This window comes from Panthera onca, chromosome A2 (genome assembly GCF_046562875.1).
Source record: "Panthera onca isolate mPanOnc1 chromosome A2, mPanOnc1 haplotype 2, whole genome shotgun sequence".
NCBI lineage: Eukaryota > Metazoa > Chordata > Mammalia > Carnivora > Felidae > Panthera > Panthera onca.
The window spans coordinates 135,240-151,766 of NC_138340.1; the positions used below are offsets into that span (position 1 = coordinate 135,240).

General features: G+C 57.8%; 1 protein-coding gene across 2 annotated transcripts in view; it reads right to left on the reverse strand.

The window, feature by feature from the left end:
- The window catches only part of SHC2 (SHC adaptor protein 2), a 33,004-nt gene extending 16,990 nt beyond the window's left edge, over nucleotides 1-16,014 (reverse strand). Inside the window, exons 1-4 of one of the 2 annotated variants that reach the window (XR_009609375.3) lie at nucleotides 15,460-16,014; nucleotides 2,489-2,559; nucleotides 470-530; nucleotides 181-300 (exon numbers count right to left, since the gene is read on the reverse strand). Coding sequence is in view for 1 of the 2 variants with exons in the window: in XM_060629492.3 (XP_060485475.1) it covers nucleotides 181-300; nucleotides 470-530; nucleotides 2,489-2,559; nucleotides 15,460-15,924 (717 nt within the window). In the remaining variant the exon portion in view is untranslated. The remainder of the gene's footprint in view (nucleotides 1-180; nucleotides 301-469; nucleotides 531-2,488; nucleotides 2,560-15,459) is intronic. The other variant, XM_060629492.3, reaches the window with a different exon arrangement.
- Between the last annotated feature and the right edge of the window lie 513 nt (nucleotides 16,015-16,527).

Sequence of the window (16,527 nt, forward strand, 5' to 3'; positions counted from 1 at the left end):
ACTGTGAGTGCCATGAGGGCAGCTCGGCTCCTGGCTCAGGCGGGGCCTCAGCACATCTCCAGATGAACATGTTCACACACAGCCCCACACCTGTCATCTCTCCAGCTTCGCCCACGGGACCCTGGACCTGCCCTGCACGGGGGGCTGCTGGGGGCTGAGGACACGGGTGGCGGCACTCACCTGGCGCGTGGCAGGCACGGACAGGTTGAGGCCGTCGGTGGAGATGCTCACAGCGATGCTCATGCCAGCGAAGCGCAGGTTGCTCTTGCCCAGGATGGAGGCTAGCGCCTTGTTCGGGGCCTGGGGACAGGGCAGAGGGCAGTGCTGGGCCTGCACAGTGGGGAGCCCAGGCACTGGAAAAGGTGGGGCAGCAGAGGGGCTCCAGCTGGGGCAAGGTCCAGGAAGGCCACGGCGCCCCCCCCTCCCCCGCTCCAACCACACCCACCAGGACCACAAGCCGGTCACCCACCTTCTTCTTCCAGGAGCCCCGGATGCCAGGCACTGCCTCATGGAGCCGGTTGATGGCTTCCCTGTGGGGGGGGGGGGGGGGTGTAGGAGGAGGCTTAGTGAACTCGGAGGGGGGCTTGGGGAGGGGGTAGGAGCTCAGGGAGTGTGGGGGGCAGAAGCCATGGGCAGAGAAGATACTTGGATCCTGAGCTGGGAAGGGGCTCACAGGAGGGAGGGAAGCGGGTACCTGGAGAAAGGAGGGAGGAACAGAGCCATGGACGGGGGGCTCTCAGCCCCCAACCCGTTTGTACCCGGCAGATACCCATGCACATACCGACCTCAGCTCTTGCCCTCTGGGGCTTCCTTCTCAATGACCAACACATCCCTGGGCCATGGCCCAACTCCAAACCACAGGGGTGAGATTCAGGGGAGCCAACGACATAGGGCCTCAGCCTGGACCCCAAGTGTCATGCGGCCACAGGCCAGCCAAGATCCCCAGCTGTGGCATGAGAGCGTGACCTCTGCTCTGGGCTCGCCAGACTAAGAGACAGACCTCTGTGAAACCGCTAGCCCCGGGGAGGACTGGAACTTCACGGGCCCTGAAGGTCAGAGGGACCGTGCTGGGCCCCAAGCGGCCGGGGCCCTCACACCCGGCAGGCGCAAAGGCAAAAAAGGCGCGGCGGGAAAGGTCTTGCTGCTCAAACAGCGAGATGTGGAGACACCACACAGCCCGACACCCCACCTCCCATCCCAGGAGACATGAAAACACACGTGCACACAAAACCAGTGCACGCGCGTTCACAGCAGCACGAGTCACAACAATCACCAAAAGGTCGAAGCCACCCAAGTGTCCATTGACAGGTTGACAAACAATGCGTCCACCGCGCAGGCACAGGTCCACAGAGGAACGTGTCCTTCGCGCACGCGCACATCACGCAGGTGTGTCCACCGCGCATGCGCACATCCGCAGAGAAACGCGACCACCGCGCACGCACGTGTCACTCAGGTACATCCACCGCGCACGCGCACGTCCACAGATGAACGTGTCCACCCCGCACGCGGGACACCCCTCCACCGCGCACGCGCACATCACTCAGCCGGGAGCAGGCGCGAGAGGCACCCGCACCCGCCGCCCCGCGGGCAGACCCTGGACACACGAGGCTCAGGGAAGGAACCAGACACGAGAGGCCACACGGGGTGTGAGTCCGCGTCTGGGAAACGTCCAGAACAGGCACACCTCTGTGAAGAAACCAAAACACATCGAGTTGTGGACTTTAAGTGCGTGAATTGTCTGATGTGTGAATTACAACTCAGAAGAGTGTTTTTATGCCTACAGTGAATGGCCTGTTTTCACATGCAAAAAGACCTCGATCCTGGGACGCCTGGGTGGCTGGGCGCAGGTCATGATCTCGCTGGGGTCCATGCGTTGGAGCCCCACGTGGGGCTCTGTGCTGACAGCTGGCAGCCCTGCCCCTCCCCCGCTCACGCTCCGTCTCTCTCTCAAAATAAATAAATAAATAAATAAATAAATAAATAAATAAATAAATAAATAAAACATCAAAAAACAAAATGGACGTGGATCCCTAAGCCTCTTCATGACTCATTCCTGGCAGCTCAGAGCATCACGAGATCGATGTGCTTTGCACCAAAAAAAGCAGGGACAACGGAGGTGCCACCCAGAACCAGCTCGTAGCCCCTTCCAGGCCTGACCTGAGTCCTAGCCGGACACCAGCCAGCACCCGCGGGTCCAGCACGCCTGTGGAATTCGCACACGGCAAGGCGCCAGGTGTCATTTCTATTAGAATCCGGGGTCTGGGGAGCAGAGACAACTGGACGGCAGGACAGAGCTGGAACTCAGCTTATGCCCCGCCACAAGGCCATTCTCAGTCCCGCCACACTGTTCTCCAAGCTGTGAGGCAGGAGGGAATGTTGCTGCGCAGACTGTCTGAGCGGCTACTGCCACCTCTCCAAAGCCTCACATCAGCCCTCCCTCAGCTGCCCCGAGGCCCTGGCCCCACAGCAGCCGGTCTCAAAGGCTCACCTGGTCACCTGGGTGCGAGTGTTAAAATCCAGAGAGCGCATGGAGCGGAGGACTTCGATGCAGCCCATGTACTAAGAGAAGAGAGAAGAAGCAATTAGCAGGCAGGCCCTAAGCACGAGCCCAGCAGAGCCTGGGTCAGGTGACAAGTGAATCCAAGCCCTCCCTGCAGCGAGCTCTTCACCCTCGTCTCCAGCCCCGTCCTCAGCAATGTCCAGCTTTGCTGCCTCAGGGCCTTTGCACCTGCTGTGCCCCTGCTGCTCCCTTTCCCCATCTTCGTGTGCACTGGTTCCTTCCCCGTCTCCAGGCTCAGTGTCACCTCCTCAGAGAGAACCCCCTTCCCTGATGCTAAGCAAGTTGTTCCACGGAAGCTGGTTGACCCTCCAGGCTCAGTCTCGCTTTGGCTTAACCATCAGCTGCTTGTTCTCCCTTCCTGTTCCATTAGAGTGTGAGCCCAGGAAGACCAGGATGGTGATGCTCCTGTCACTACTGTAGCCCCAGAACCCGGCACAGGGCCTGCAAGCAGACTGGGAGGAAACCATCTGGCCTGTGAAACCCAGCGCATTGACTGTCTGGCCCTTTCCAGGGAAAGTTTGCTAACTCCTGCCTAGGCCACCATGTCCACGGAAAGGTAGTTCAGAACCTCCAAGAGACAATGCAGAGGGACAGAGGAGGTAGAAACAGTCAGCAGAGCTCCCAGACTGCTTCGACCACAGCCAAGGGAGGGGGAGCGGGGACCAGACTAGGGCCACAAGCCTCTTTCCAGCCAGTGCCTGTGTGCTGGGGGGCATCTGGCACAGCATCTTGAGGGCCACGTGGCAGCAGCACCTGTCCTGTGATTCCCTGTCTGTGCAACGTCCAGACAAGTAAATCCACAGACACAGAGAGGGTTGGCAGGTGCCAGCAGTTAGGGGAGGGGAGGGGATGATGGCTAATGAGGACAGGTTTCTTCTAGGGTGATGGAATGTCCTGGAACCAGATAATGGTGATGGTTGCACAACCTTGCGAATGTACTAAATACTATTAAACTTTGTACACTTTAAAATGGTTAATGGTTGGGGTGCCTGGGTGGCTCAGTCAGTTAAGCGTCCGACTTCAGCTCAGGCCATGATCTCGCGGCTTGTGAGTTCGAGCCCCATGACGGCCTCTGTGCTGACAGCTCTCAGAGTCCGGAGCCCGCTTCAGATTCTGTGTCTTCCTCTCTCTCTGCCCCTCCCCCACTTGTACTCTCCCTCTCAGAAATAAACATTAAAAATTGTTTAAATAAAATAAAATGTTAATTTTGTCAATTTTACCTCAATTTTTTAAAAATCATAGATGCCCATACATTTTGACCTTGAAACTACATTTTTAGGACTTTAGCCCACAGATACATCAGCCCAGGGACTGCCAGTGTGTTTACAAGTCACTATGTGGGGTGGCCCATGCTCTGCCCGCTGCACGGGGCTCCGAGCACAGGACTACAGGGAGACAGGCGGACAGGTGCTTGGTGCCCCGATGGATCCGCGCTTACCCACTCCCTTTGCCCTTGGGCCCCCCCTGGTGCTGGCACCAGGGGCTGGCTCCCTACACCTGGCCCTCTTCTGTGTCTCCTGCCTCAGTCTCCCCTCAGGGAGAGCTTTTGCACATGCACTCCCTTGCTGCTGGGACCTGTAGAACTGAACAAATTAGCAAGAAATAAGAGACACCCTAAAACAACACATCTGGGCTTGTGCGATCCAATACATGACTGCAGGCCAACTGGAATTACCACTAAACAATGAATATTTCTTAGTGTAAGTATGCCCCCAAATAGTGCATGGGACATACTTATGCCAAAAATTATTGGTATTCGTTGGAACTTTAAATTTAACTGGGCGCCCTGTATGCTTGCTAAATCTAAACAAATCATTCTTGAAATGGAAGAGTATGCATTTGTAAAAGAGACAAGAATTGTTTATTTACATGAAATTATCTCCAAGGTATATTATTAATCAGCAGGAACAAGGTGCAGAACAGAGGTCATGGTGAGTCACGATTCCCTCGGACAAGGGGTCAAGGGGGAAGATGTGCACACATGCGAGTATACACAGTGCGAGTAGATGAGTAATTCTAGCAGATTCTAGCATGGTAAAGTGGTTGTTTCCAGGGGAGAAACCGCAGGCTGTTGGCAGACTGAAACTATGCTCACAAGCCGTCCCTCACCCCATTCCCTCCTCCCCTCCCCGTCCCTACCCACCCCCATCCCTCCCTCTATCCCTCCCCCTATCCAGGCCCTTGTATGTCAGGAAAGATGACGCATGGCACGAATGGCATGTCAGGAAAGGTGACGCAGCCAAGGCCTAAAAGGCCCTTGTGCCCTGGAGCTTGTCCCCTCACTAGTCCCAGGTCCCTGAGACCCTGCTAGGCCAGCCTGCTCTGTGAGAACAGACACGTCCCCATCGCTATCATCCCAGCTGACACTGGCCAACTGCCACGGGAATGAAGAGATCGGCTCAAGCTGACCCACAAAACCACAAAAAAATAACGTTTGTTGTCCTGCACTAGACTGTGGGATGATTCGCGACACAGCGACTGCCACCTGAGGTAGTGACCGGAAGACAAGGGGCGAGGCAAGCAAAGACCCAGGCAAAGGGAATGGCCACTACAAGGCCCACACGTGAGAACAAGTTTGGAGAGGCTGCAGGCTCACTCCAGTGCAGCTAGAGCAGAGCACAAAGAGCTAAGAAGGATAGCAGGATCTAGGCAAGAAGGCTGCAGAGCCCTGGGGCTATGCTGAAGGTCTGGGTTTCATGCTGGGCAAGCTGGGGAGGCATGGGAGAGTTTTAAGCAGGGAAGCGAACAGATCTGTTTCACCTTCTCTTGGGTGGATGGATGGATGGATGGATGGGTGATGGATGGACAGATGGATGGATGAGTGAACAAATGGATAACGGATGGGTGGAAGGGAAGATGGCCGGCCGGCCGGCTGGCTGGCTGGATGATGGATGGATGGATGGATGAACAGGTAGACCGATGGACAGATGGACAGATGGACAGGTGGATGGGCACGGCCTATATGCCAGGCATGTGTTAGACACAGGGGACCTCAAAGGGAATTTGCCGTGGTCACTGCTCCGAGGAGGAGATCTGCACACTGAGAGGACAGCTTGGGTGGGTTTCGGTGTTCTAGGCCCGGGTTCTGATTCCCATACCACCTAATTCCCTAGACTCACCTAACTAATGCCAGCCCTCCCTAGCTGTGAGGCTGAAGTCCTCCAGTGTGCCCCCGGCCCTTCCTTAGATGAAGGGAAGGGGGAGCTCACACAAGAGGGGATACAAAGGGGCCGCCCTGGGACAGATCCCTACAGGGCCAGGCGGGCGAGGCCAGCAGAGAGGGGAGCCCCCCCACACTGACGGATCACAACCCACTTATCACACAAGCGTGCTGCACACATTATTTCTCTTAATGACAGCACTCACGTCCCCGTGCTGGAGTGACCGCTGTTAGGCGGAGTGGCCACTCTCAGGAAACAGAGGCCCAATGAGGCTCAGTAGAAGTCATAAGCTGGTAGGTGCAGATGCGGGGTTTGAACCCATGCCCTTAGGCTCTGGAGTCTCCCCGCTGCACAACAGGAAGGAGTGGGGACTGGGGTAAACCTGCATATTCCATAGCCAGAGGGCCCAGTGCTGCCAGACACCCGAGTCTTCTTTAAAGAGACAAGAAATCCAGGACTTTGGAGCCAGAGCAGGCGCCAGGCTGTGAGCTGTGAGCACAGAGCCCGACGCGGGGCTCAAACTCACGGACCGGGAGATGGCGAGCTGAGCTGAAGTCGGACACTTAACCGACTGAACCCCCAGGTGCCCCTTCCCACTGCCTTCTCTTTAAAAGTAAAAAACTCAGGGGTGCCTGGGGGGCTAAGCCTCTGACTTCGGCCCAGGTCATGATCTTACAGGTCGTGAGTTCGAGGTCTGTGTCAGGCCCGTGCTCGCAGCTCAGAGCCTGGAGCCTGCTTCAGATTCTGTGTCTCCCTCTCTCTCTGCCCCTGCCCCACTCGTCCTGTGTCCCCTTCTCTCAAAAAATAAATACACATTAAAACAAACATAAAGACAAGGCAGTGGGAGAAGAGCCGAGGTCAAATTCAGCCCTGGGTCTGCCAGCGAGTGTGACCTCTGTCCTAGAAGCACAAACCCACCCAACGTCAGCCGTGGTGGGTTGGAGGCTGCCCCCCTGAAGGTGGACACACGTGCTCACCCCCCGAGCCTGTGGATGGGATGGGCCCCAAATCCAAGACAAGTGTCCCAGTAAGACACAGGCAGAGGGAGGGGTGTGAGGCTGGAGGTGGAGTGTGGAGAATTCGAGAGGCCGGCACCTCCAGAATCCGGGAGAGCCGGGACAGGTGCTTCCCTCCGGGCCTCAGAAGCAACCAGCCTGCCCCGGCTGGGTCTCAGACACCGAGCCCCGGGACCAGGAGAGAACACCCTTGTGTTTTAAGCTGCCTCGTTTGTGCTAATGTGTTGCAGCCGCCCCAGGACACTAACACGGAAGGTCAGGACACCCCTGAATGGCCCTGCGTCCCACCTGCTCCTGTGCACGTGCAAAACCAGGGCAGCCCAGAGCCCACCCCAGGACGCCACAGGGAAGGGGTGATTTACCAGTCGGGGAACCGAGGCCCAGAAGGGGACGGGGCCAAGCTCCCACCGCCCTCATCTACCTCCTCAAGTCGTGCCACACGGCACATACTATCGTTCACTTAACATTTCATTTTAAATAAATTCCAATTATAAACATAACTGGGTTCATTTTTCAAGGAAATGGCAGGAAATGACTCAAACCTTCATCAATGGATGAACAAATCGACACGGCGCGTCCCCCGAGCCCGCGCACGTCCCTCGGCCGCGAGCAGGAGCGAGGTTCCCACCCCCGCCGCCCCGCGGACGGACCCCGAACACGCGACGCTCAGGGAGGGAACCCGACACGGGAGGCCACGCGGGGTGTGAGTCCGCGTGTGTGAAACGTCCAGAACAGGCTCATCCACGGACAGGAGGGGGCTCGTGGGGGCCGGGGGAGGGGAAGGGGAGTGAGGGTGAATGCTAATGGGGACAGGGCTTCCTTTCAGGGTGAGGAATGTTCTGGGATTAGATCATGGTGAGGGTTTCACAACTGTATAAATGTACTAAAGATCTGAACTGTACAATTTAAGCGGGCACATGTTATGGTACTGAATTATATGTTGTTTTTTGGGGTTTTTTTTTTTAGCTTATATGAGGAAGAGAGGAGACTGCCTGTTGCCACCATCAGACTCCGGTTTGATGCTAACAGTGTTTTCCTAACGGCCACTGAAGTAAACATCATTACCGGAAAGGGAAGCGTCCATCCAGGCAAGAGCTGTCAATTTCTGCTAAGACCAATCAGTGGGAGCGTGTTGGGAACCAGGATGTTTGCACAGCCTCTCAATCCCCCTCCCCAGAAAGGTTCTAGAACAGACAAAACCAAACTATGCTGGTGGGGGTGGGGAGGCTGCAGGCCCCTGGGGGGACGCGGGGGCACTACAGGTGCCCAAGCAGACACGATGAGCTTGACACGCCCTCACACGCTTTATGCTTGTCATCCTTCAGTTTTAAAGGTCGGATTAAAACACACACACACACTACATCCCCGCAGACACTTACTAATTACAAAGGAAATAAATTCACCAGTGTGACGGTGTGTCAGTGTCCTGGGGCCACCGTAACAAAGCACCACAATCCGGACAGCTTAGAACAACAGGAATTTATTTTCTCTCAGTTCTGGAGGCCAAACATCCAAACCCAAAGTGTGGGCAGGGCCACACGGCAGCCAAGGGCTCCAGGGGAGCTGACGCTTTGCGTCCTCCAGCTTCTGACGGGGGTGGCCGGATGTCCTCGGCTGCCAGGCACACTCCAGTCTCTGCCCCTGTCGTCACATGTGTGTCTGTGTCCAACTTCTCTCCTTTTAGGACACCGGTCGTGTAGATGTACGGCATCCTGTCATCTAAACTAGATTACGTCTGCAAAGACCCTATTTCCAAAGAAAGTCACATTCTAAGGCTCTGGCAGACACGAATTTGGGGGAACGCCATTCTTACCAGTACACCAAGCGATCCAAGTTTCCAGAACCGGTATCGGGACTGCCACCCGTCCCTGCCTCCTGCTTTGCTCAGTGGGGAACACACAGCTCTGTGCTGCTCGCCCAGAACGCACAACCTGAGCCCAATCGTGAGCAAACACCAGTCAGACACAGACCCAGGGACGGCCTGCAAGACGACCAGTGTGAGCTCTTCAGAAAGCGGGGGCGCCCTACTCCTAACACGGGAAGTCTCCCATTGATGCCAACTGCCCTAGGTCCCCAGGGAATTCAGAATGGCCTGCAGGCTCTCGTGTACGTGGGAAACCCTGTGTGACCACCGTGCCTCCAATCTTAACTCGTCTCAATCATAACCCAAGCCATGGGAGGCAACTTCTGTTCACTTCCTGTGGTAGAAAACACGTAAGATTTGCCACCTTAACCATCTCTTTTTCTTTAAAGATTTTATTTTTAAGCGATCTCCACACCCAATGTGGGGCTCGATCTCACAGCCCCAAGATCAAGAGTCGCATGCTCCACCAAGCCAGCCCGGCGCCCCTCATCGTAACCGTCTCTAAGCGCGCAGCTCAACAGCATCGAGCGCACTCACACTGTCGCGCAGCCGCCCCTGCCCCCCGTCTCCAGAACTTTCCGTCTCCCCAGACTGAGACCCTGTCCCGTGAGGCACTGACTCCCAGCCCCCCGCCGCACCCCTGGCTCCCAGCGTCTACTCTCTGTCCCTCCTCTAGGGACCCCCTGTGCGTGGGGTCACGCGGGACGTGTCCTTCTGCGTCTGGCTCCCGTCACTGCACACAGTGACCTCCGGGTCCGTCCACGTGGTGGCAGGTGGCAGGACGTCCTTCCTTCCTGGGGCTGGGTCACCCTCCGGGGTGTGGACGGGCCACATCGTGTTCACCCTTCATCCACCGATGGACACTTGCGGTGTGTCCACTTTTTTTTTGTCTTTGGCTGTTGTGGAGTGTGCTGCTGTGAACACGGGGCTGCGAATCCCCGCTTGAGTCCCTGGTTTGAATTGTTTGAGGTGCACTCCCAGGAGGGGGATTGCTGGGTCGCGTGGTGATTCCATGTTTCACTTCTCAGTATGGTTTTGATAGCCACGGAATTAACAAAACCATCACACGTATGGACACGTTACTTATTCTGTGTAGCTCAGACTTTACCAAGAGGTGCCCCCTACTTTGGAACATCAAGTTGCATACAGCACCTCCAACGGTGTCTGTGGCTGCCACGTGCATGGTGGGTCTCAAAAGGCACTGGATCCTGTTCCTGTCACTCTGCTCCTACAGGACGAAGTCTGCGTGTTTACATCCTGAAACACCCCCTAGGCTACCATCAAGCGCTGTCCTTGAGCTTCTCTTTCCACTGTTGCTTTATTAAATCACATGAATTTTAAGGGGAAATGAATGTGCGGGTAGGTGTTATATGTATCTCAAGTTCATTTCAGGGCGGAGGGTTTCAAAATACCAGGTATTAGTAAGTCGTGGTTAATCCAACAGGATGGCAAGCAATTGTCTTAAACTGGTGGTTCCCAAACATTAACGGATGTTGGAATCACCTGGAAACGTCGATTGCTGGGCCCACTCGCAGAGTTTCCAGCTCTGGGGTGGAGCCCAAGAAGTTCCCAGATGTCTAGGCACCTCACACTGCTCATAATTGGTTTAAGCCACTTTGGTAATCCGATTTCCCTTACTGTGAATGGATTTTGCCATTTGGGGGAAATGAGGGAGGGGGTGGGGAAGAATGGTGGAGAGTTTCTGAAAAAGAGAACTAAGGAAGAAATGGTCTTTTCTTCCAGTACATGTGACTGCATCCACATGTGACGCCTGGTGCTGTGGCTACCGTTTTGTGACCACGAGGGCAGCTAAGCCAGCATGCTGAAGATGGCAGTGCAAAAAGATGGAAAGACCTAGGTCTTTAGGGATGTTGTCAAACCACTGAGTTAGTCCACCCTGGAGACACTCTACCCCTTTCCTTCAAGGAATAAGCTACATTTGCGGCTAAAGGACATCTCTACTCAGTCAGCCTCCCATAGTTCCTTGCGTATTGCCAAGATATGAGAACCACACTTCAGGAGAGACTGGGCGACACGGAGTCCTAGTCATTTCACTGACATGTGTCCAGGCTTGAGCTCCCTTCCACACCCAGAGTCAGTCTGCCTGGGCAGGGTCACTGTCTTTCTGTGCCCCACAGCATCTCGAGCAGAGTCGGGCACACGCTGTAAAAACCTTCATTCAGGAAGAGCTCCTGAAAGGACACGAGCGAGGGCACCTCAAAAAGCAGAAAGGTCTCATCAGGGAAATTCTAGTGAATGGAGAAGTCGGAAGTGTCAAAATTATAGGAGTGGGAGGAAAACAAGATTAGCAGTCCCCGCAGCTTGGTGCAAATTCTGGCTTGTCCACATCGCAGGTTCACTTCTGCTCAGATACCTACCTCTTCAGACAAGGTCCAAAGACCAAAGGAAACTAGATGAGCCACCCAGCACAGTAAGCACGTGCCTCGTGGGACCAGTTGAATTTAAAGTTAAGTAAAATTAAGATTTAGTTTGTTAGTCACACCGGCCACATTTCAATGGCTCAGGGTCACGTGGAGCTACCATACTGGACAGCACAGATCTAGAACATTCCATCATCTCAGAAAGTTCTTTGGGCAGCGATGACCTCGGTTTAGGGAAAGTCACAGGACACAAGTCTGGCCAAAGAGACATGAGGGGAAGCTGGCTAGGGATTTCTGGGAATGGTCCCCTTATTCAAAAAAGGCCCCGCGGGAAGAGGGTCTTTTCTGCAGGCTGACGGGACAGGTGGAGCCACAGCCACTGCTTTGCAGCCAGGAAAGGAACTAATCCGAGAGGGAAGTCACGTCAAGGGTGGTGTATTCGTATCCTGGGGAGGCCGTAACAGGGCACCACAGACTGGGCAGCTCGCAACAACAGAAGCACGTGCCCTCAGAGTCCGGAGACCAGAGGCCTGACATCCAAGTGGTGCGGAGTGCTTCCCTCTGGGGGCTCCGGGGAGGGTCCTTGCTGCTGTCCAGCCCCTGGTGTAGCCAGGTCACTCCAATCTCCGCCTCCCTCGTGTGGCCTCCTTCTCCGGCCCTCACGCGGCTCACAAGGACACCGGTCGCCGATTCAGGGCCCACCCTCCTCCGGCATGGCCTCATCCTCGGGTCATACATCTGCAAAGACGCTACTTCCAAATTAGACCATGTTCTGAGGTTCCAGGTTGACCTGAACACGGGGACACCATTCACCCCAACACAAGAGAAGGGCTTGAATCCATGATGAGGTCACCGAGCTGCTGAGGTAAGCACAGCGCCATCCACCCGGGGTCTCTTCTCACATACGACAATCGACACCTTTTACCTCTAAGCCCTGAGGCAGGATGTGCGATACGGCTGAAGGCATCACAGCTGCCAGGACCCTCACCAGGACAGCGCTCCTGGCAGGTTCCTGGACTTCGCCGTGCCTCCGCCTCCTGATGTATAAAATGGGTGGGAAACCTCAGAGTTGCGAGGATAATCCCCCCTGATCTGCACACGGCACTGAACACGGTGCACCTAGGACTCAGATGCCACGTTCCCATCTCTGCTCTCCGGGGCCGGGCCTTCTCATCTCAAACAGGGATCTTTCCAGGCTTTTGTGACGGTTCTGTGACATCGGGGAGGTGAGCCGACTGACATACTAGCTTCTTCTTGCCGCTACGATAAAAGACTACAAATTTAACATAAACTTATTCCCTTATAGTTCTGGAGTCAGGGTCGGACCCGGGCCTCCTGGCTAACACCCGGGCGTGGGCAGGGCCGGTTCTCCCGGGGCCCCAGGGAGCCCCGCGTCCCCCTTTTCCGGCTGCCAGAGGCGCCGCATCCTGGGCCCGCGGCCCCTCCTCATCCTCACGGCCAGCAGCGCGGGGTCCGCCTGGCTCTCCGGCCTCCCTCTTGTGAGGACGCCGGGCCCCCGGGGCCCCCAGGGTCACCCTGCCTCAGGGGCCTGGACAAGGTCCCCTCTGCTGTGTGAGGGGACACATCTGTAGGTCCCAGGACGGGATGTCTCTGGGGTTGTCAATCTGTCAACTGCCCTCGTATTTGACAGACGGGTGAGTTCAGGCTCTGTGGGAGGGACCTTAGTTCCAGGTCTGGTACTGGATTTTCACTCCGCAACTGTGGACACGCTCTGCCGCGCTGTGCCTCAGTTTCCCAACTTACAAAATGGGAACCATACATCCTCTTCTGCAGTCCCAGGGTCCTAGTGTGAAAGAGTCCTGCTCAGACCAGCCAATCCCGGTGTGACCTGAGGGATGCCTGCCCCCTGCCTTAACCTCATGCCGCTCTGTAAACCAAAAGGCGCTACTTGGCTCTGTGACGTAGGCGCGCGCGGAGAGAGGCTCCCAGGCAAACACAGCGGGGGGCCGAGGCTGTTTCGGACCCCACGGGGCCCTCCGACCGGCCAGGGTCAGGGCCCTTCATCTGTCAGTCGGAGACCCCTCTGGGCTGCATCTCCAACACAGACCCTGTCCCCACCTCTCTCCACCCTCACGTTGCCCGGGTCCAGGTCTTCTCCCCTCACCCCCTCCTGGGTCTCTCTGCTGCCCTTCCAGCCCCCACCCCCACCCCGTTTCCATAGCGTCACCAGAAAGACCCTTTCAAACCCCCAACTCCACCCCGCGACCCCTGCTTAAAACCATCTACAGCCAAACTTGCCAGCAAATCTCTTATCTCTCCTTCTCTAAGCTCCATGTAGGTCTCCTGCTGTTACCCAAACATGCCAAACTCATTCCCTGCCACCGGGCCTTTGCACTTGCTTTGCCCCTGCCTGGAACTCTCTTTCCCAAGTCATTTTGTGTCTGGGGCCTCACAGCTTCAGGTCTCAGTTTAAACGTCATCTGCCGAGAGATGCCTTCTCCTTAACGCCCCTGCTGAGGTGACCACCCAGTCTCTCTCTGGTACTGTCATTCCTGCATCGTAATTTAGCACCTGCCTGCACCTTCCATTTATGTGTTCTCTTGGTTAGTTACTGTCAGTGTCTCCCTCTAGAATCTAAGCCCTCTAAGGGCAGGCACCAGATCTTCCCCATTTCCGACCAGATTGTCCGTGCCTGGCAGGGTGGGCATGCATTAAATACCTGCTGCATTGACAAAAATGTCATGATCATTGGAAGAACCCAACACCCCGCACCCCACAACGCAAGCATCTGAACTCTGAACATCCTACACGCCTGCCCTCACAGCCAGTGGGCAGACACAGCTCCCCTGTCAAGTCCGCAGCGCTACCCACGAGACACTCTTGCTACAAAGCCACTTCTGAATCCGGTCAAGCCTGTGGACCCACTGCCAGGACTCAGGAAGGGAAAGGGCAAAGAACCCAGTTAAAAGACGCCGTGAGAAAAGAGACAGATCCAGAATGTGGGGCAGTCTACAGCCTCAACAACTCCACGTTGGGCCTGAGGCTCTACACATCTAACAGGCCCCCCTGGGATGTGATGTAGCACACCTGGACCCCGCGTGGAGGGAGTGTCTGGGACATCCAGAACGTCCACCCTATCAGGGGCACAGTCCTCTGCTGGGGCCGGCCCTGACGAAGTACAGCAAACTGGCCGGCTTACGACAACAGAAACATACATGCTCCCAGTTCTGGAGGCCCAGAAGTCAGAAAACAAGGTGGAGGCAGGGCCGCACTCCGTCTGCAGGCTCCAGGGGAGGGTCCTTCCTGCCTCCTCCAGCTCCCGGTGGTGGCGAGCGGCAACCCTTCGTGCCCCCAGGACTGTGGCTGCATCACCCCAGCCTCTGCCTCTGTCCTCCGTGGCTTCTCCCTGTGCGTCTGTGTCCTTATGCCCTCTTCTCATAAACACACCAACCATTACATTAGGGCCACCCTCCAGGATGACCTCATCTTAACGTGATTGCTTCTACAAAGACCCTATTCCTAAATAAGGCTGCATTCGCGGGTCCCCACGGACATGAATTTAGCGGGAGACACTACTCAGCCCAGTCCTGGGAGAGGTGCTGGACACGGTTGTAAAGGGAATGGACAGATAACCAAATGCAATCACATTAACTTCCAGGCTCCTGGTCCCCAAAGGCCAACTGACGGGGTGTGAATGACTACCAGTTTGATGACACTTCGGGATCTCTGGTAATTTCCCAGACGTAACAATGAGCTGTGCGTGTGCAGGAGGACGGCTATCTAGGGAGACGCGTGCGGGACATCTCACAGCAAGCGTCACACTCGGCCGCTTACTTCCTTCTGCTTCATGGAAAACCACACGCCAGGATAGGTATTTTGAGTGGAGAAGGCGAAAATGTTGACCGTCGTAGGTGCAGGTACACAGGGGCTGTTCCGTGCGTTTGCAAGGTTCCCAGTAAAGCACCGGGATAAAAGAGGGCCCCTCTCTTCACACCGCAGCGCGAGTCCCCTAGTCCCACTGCGGTCTGGCTGGGCGCGGCCGGGTCCGGATACCCCTTCCCCGGGCCCCCCACCTGGGCCAAGGTCTCTGCAGGTTCCGATTCCGCCGTCCGAGAAAGAGCTTTGAACGGGCTCCGGCGGTAGGACGCGACCACCCGCGACCGCCCTCCGCAGACCCCACCCCCCCTCCCGGCGCCAAAGGGAGCGCGTTCACCCTACGCCCGCGGGCGCCAACGGAGCGGGAGCGCGTTCACCCTGCGCATGCGTGTCCCCCACCCACCTGCCTCCCTCGCCCCGCCCCTCCCCACGTGACGCCGTGGGAACACCGAGCCCGGAGCCTCCCGGTTGGGGGCGGCCGGCGCAGAGCCGGCCGGAGGTGGGGGTCCGGGGTGGCAGGGAGAGGAGGGACGAGGGGGCAGAGGGGTCCGAGGGTCCAAGAGTGGGAAGTGGGGGAGGGGCGCCCCCAGCTGGGGTCCGGGGGAGGTGTGGTCCGCGGGATCCCGGCCGGCGCACTCACCCGCACGATGTAGGAGACCCCGGGCCCCAGGACCCTGGCGTCTGGGTGCAGCCAGCCGTGCGCCGGCTTGTGGATGAAGCTGCCTTTGCGGATCCACTCGTCGGCGCTGGCGTCCGCGGGCCCGGCCGCCCCCCGCGCGCCCCGCGGGCCCCTGCCCCCGGCGGCCCGGCAGCGGCTGAGCGCTGGCAGCGGACAGGGCGCGGCGCAGCGCGGCTCGCAGGCGCCCAGGACCGCGGCCGCCAGCGCAGGGACGCTGGCCGGGCCGGCCGGCTCGGGCTGGGAGTCGGCGGCCCCCGCGCCCCCGGCCGCCCGCGCTGCCGCGGGGCCCCGGCCCAGGAAGCCCGCGGGGGCAGCGAACTTCCACTGCGGCATGCGCGGCAGCAGCGCGCAGAAGGTGGTGGGCGCCTCGGGCTCCGGGGGCGCGGGGGGCGCGGGGGGCGTGCGCCCGCCCGGACCCTGCGTCATGGCCGCGGTCGCCCGACCGAGCCCGACCGGGCGCTGCGCCTGGCGCGGAGGAGGCCCTCCCCTCCGTCCCGCTCCCTCCCGCTCCCTCCCGCTCCCTCCCCGCCCCCGGCCCGGTGATGTCATCCGCCCGGCCCAGCGCGCAGCCGCGGGGGGCTGCGCCCCTGGGACCCGGGCCCTGGGCGTCCCGGCGCCTGCGGGGAGGCTGGGGAAACTGAGGCCCACAGAGGGCACGGACCCTGCCTGGGATCCGCCAACCAGCGAGGGAGCGATGTTTCCAACCCAAGACCCGGACAGCGACCCCAGCGTGGCCCCTCCACCCGTTGTCCAAATTCCTAGAAGGACCGAGGTGGGAGAGACTTGGAAATCACTTGTCTTCTCCCGGTTTTGACCGATGGGAAAACTGAGGCCTGCAGAGGGTTGGGGACGCGGTCCGAGGAGAGAGCCCCAAACCCTAACCCCAACCGCTGTTCCAGCTGCAAAGTACTTGAAAATCACGCCCTGCCCTGTGTCTTGATGGGGAAGCTGAGACCCAGAGAGGGGCACGCAGCGGCCGCTCGTAGTCGGAAGTGTGAATTGGGCCGGCTGGGTCTGGGAGGGGGACTC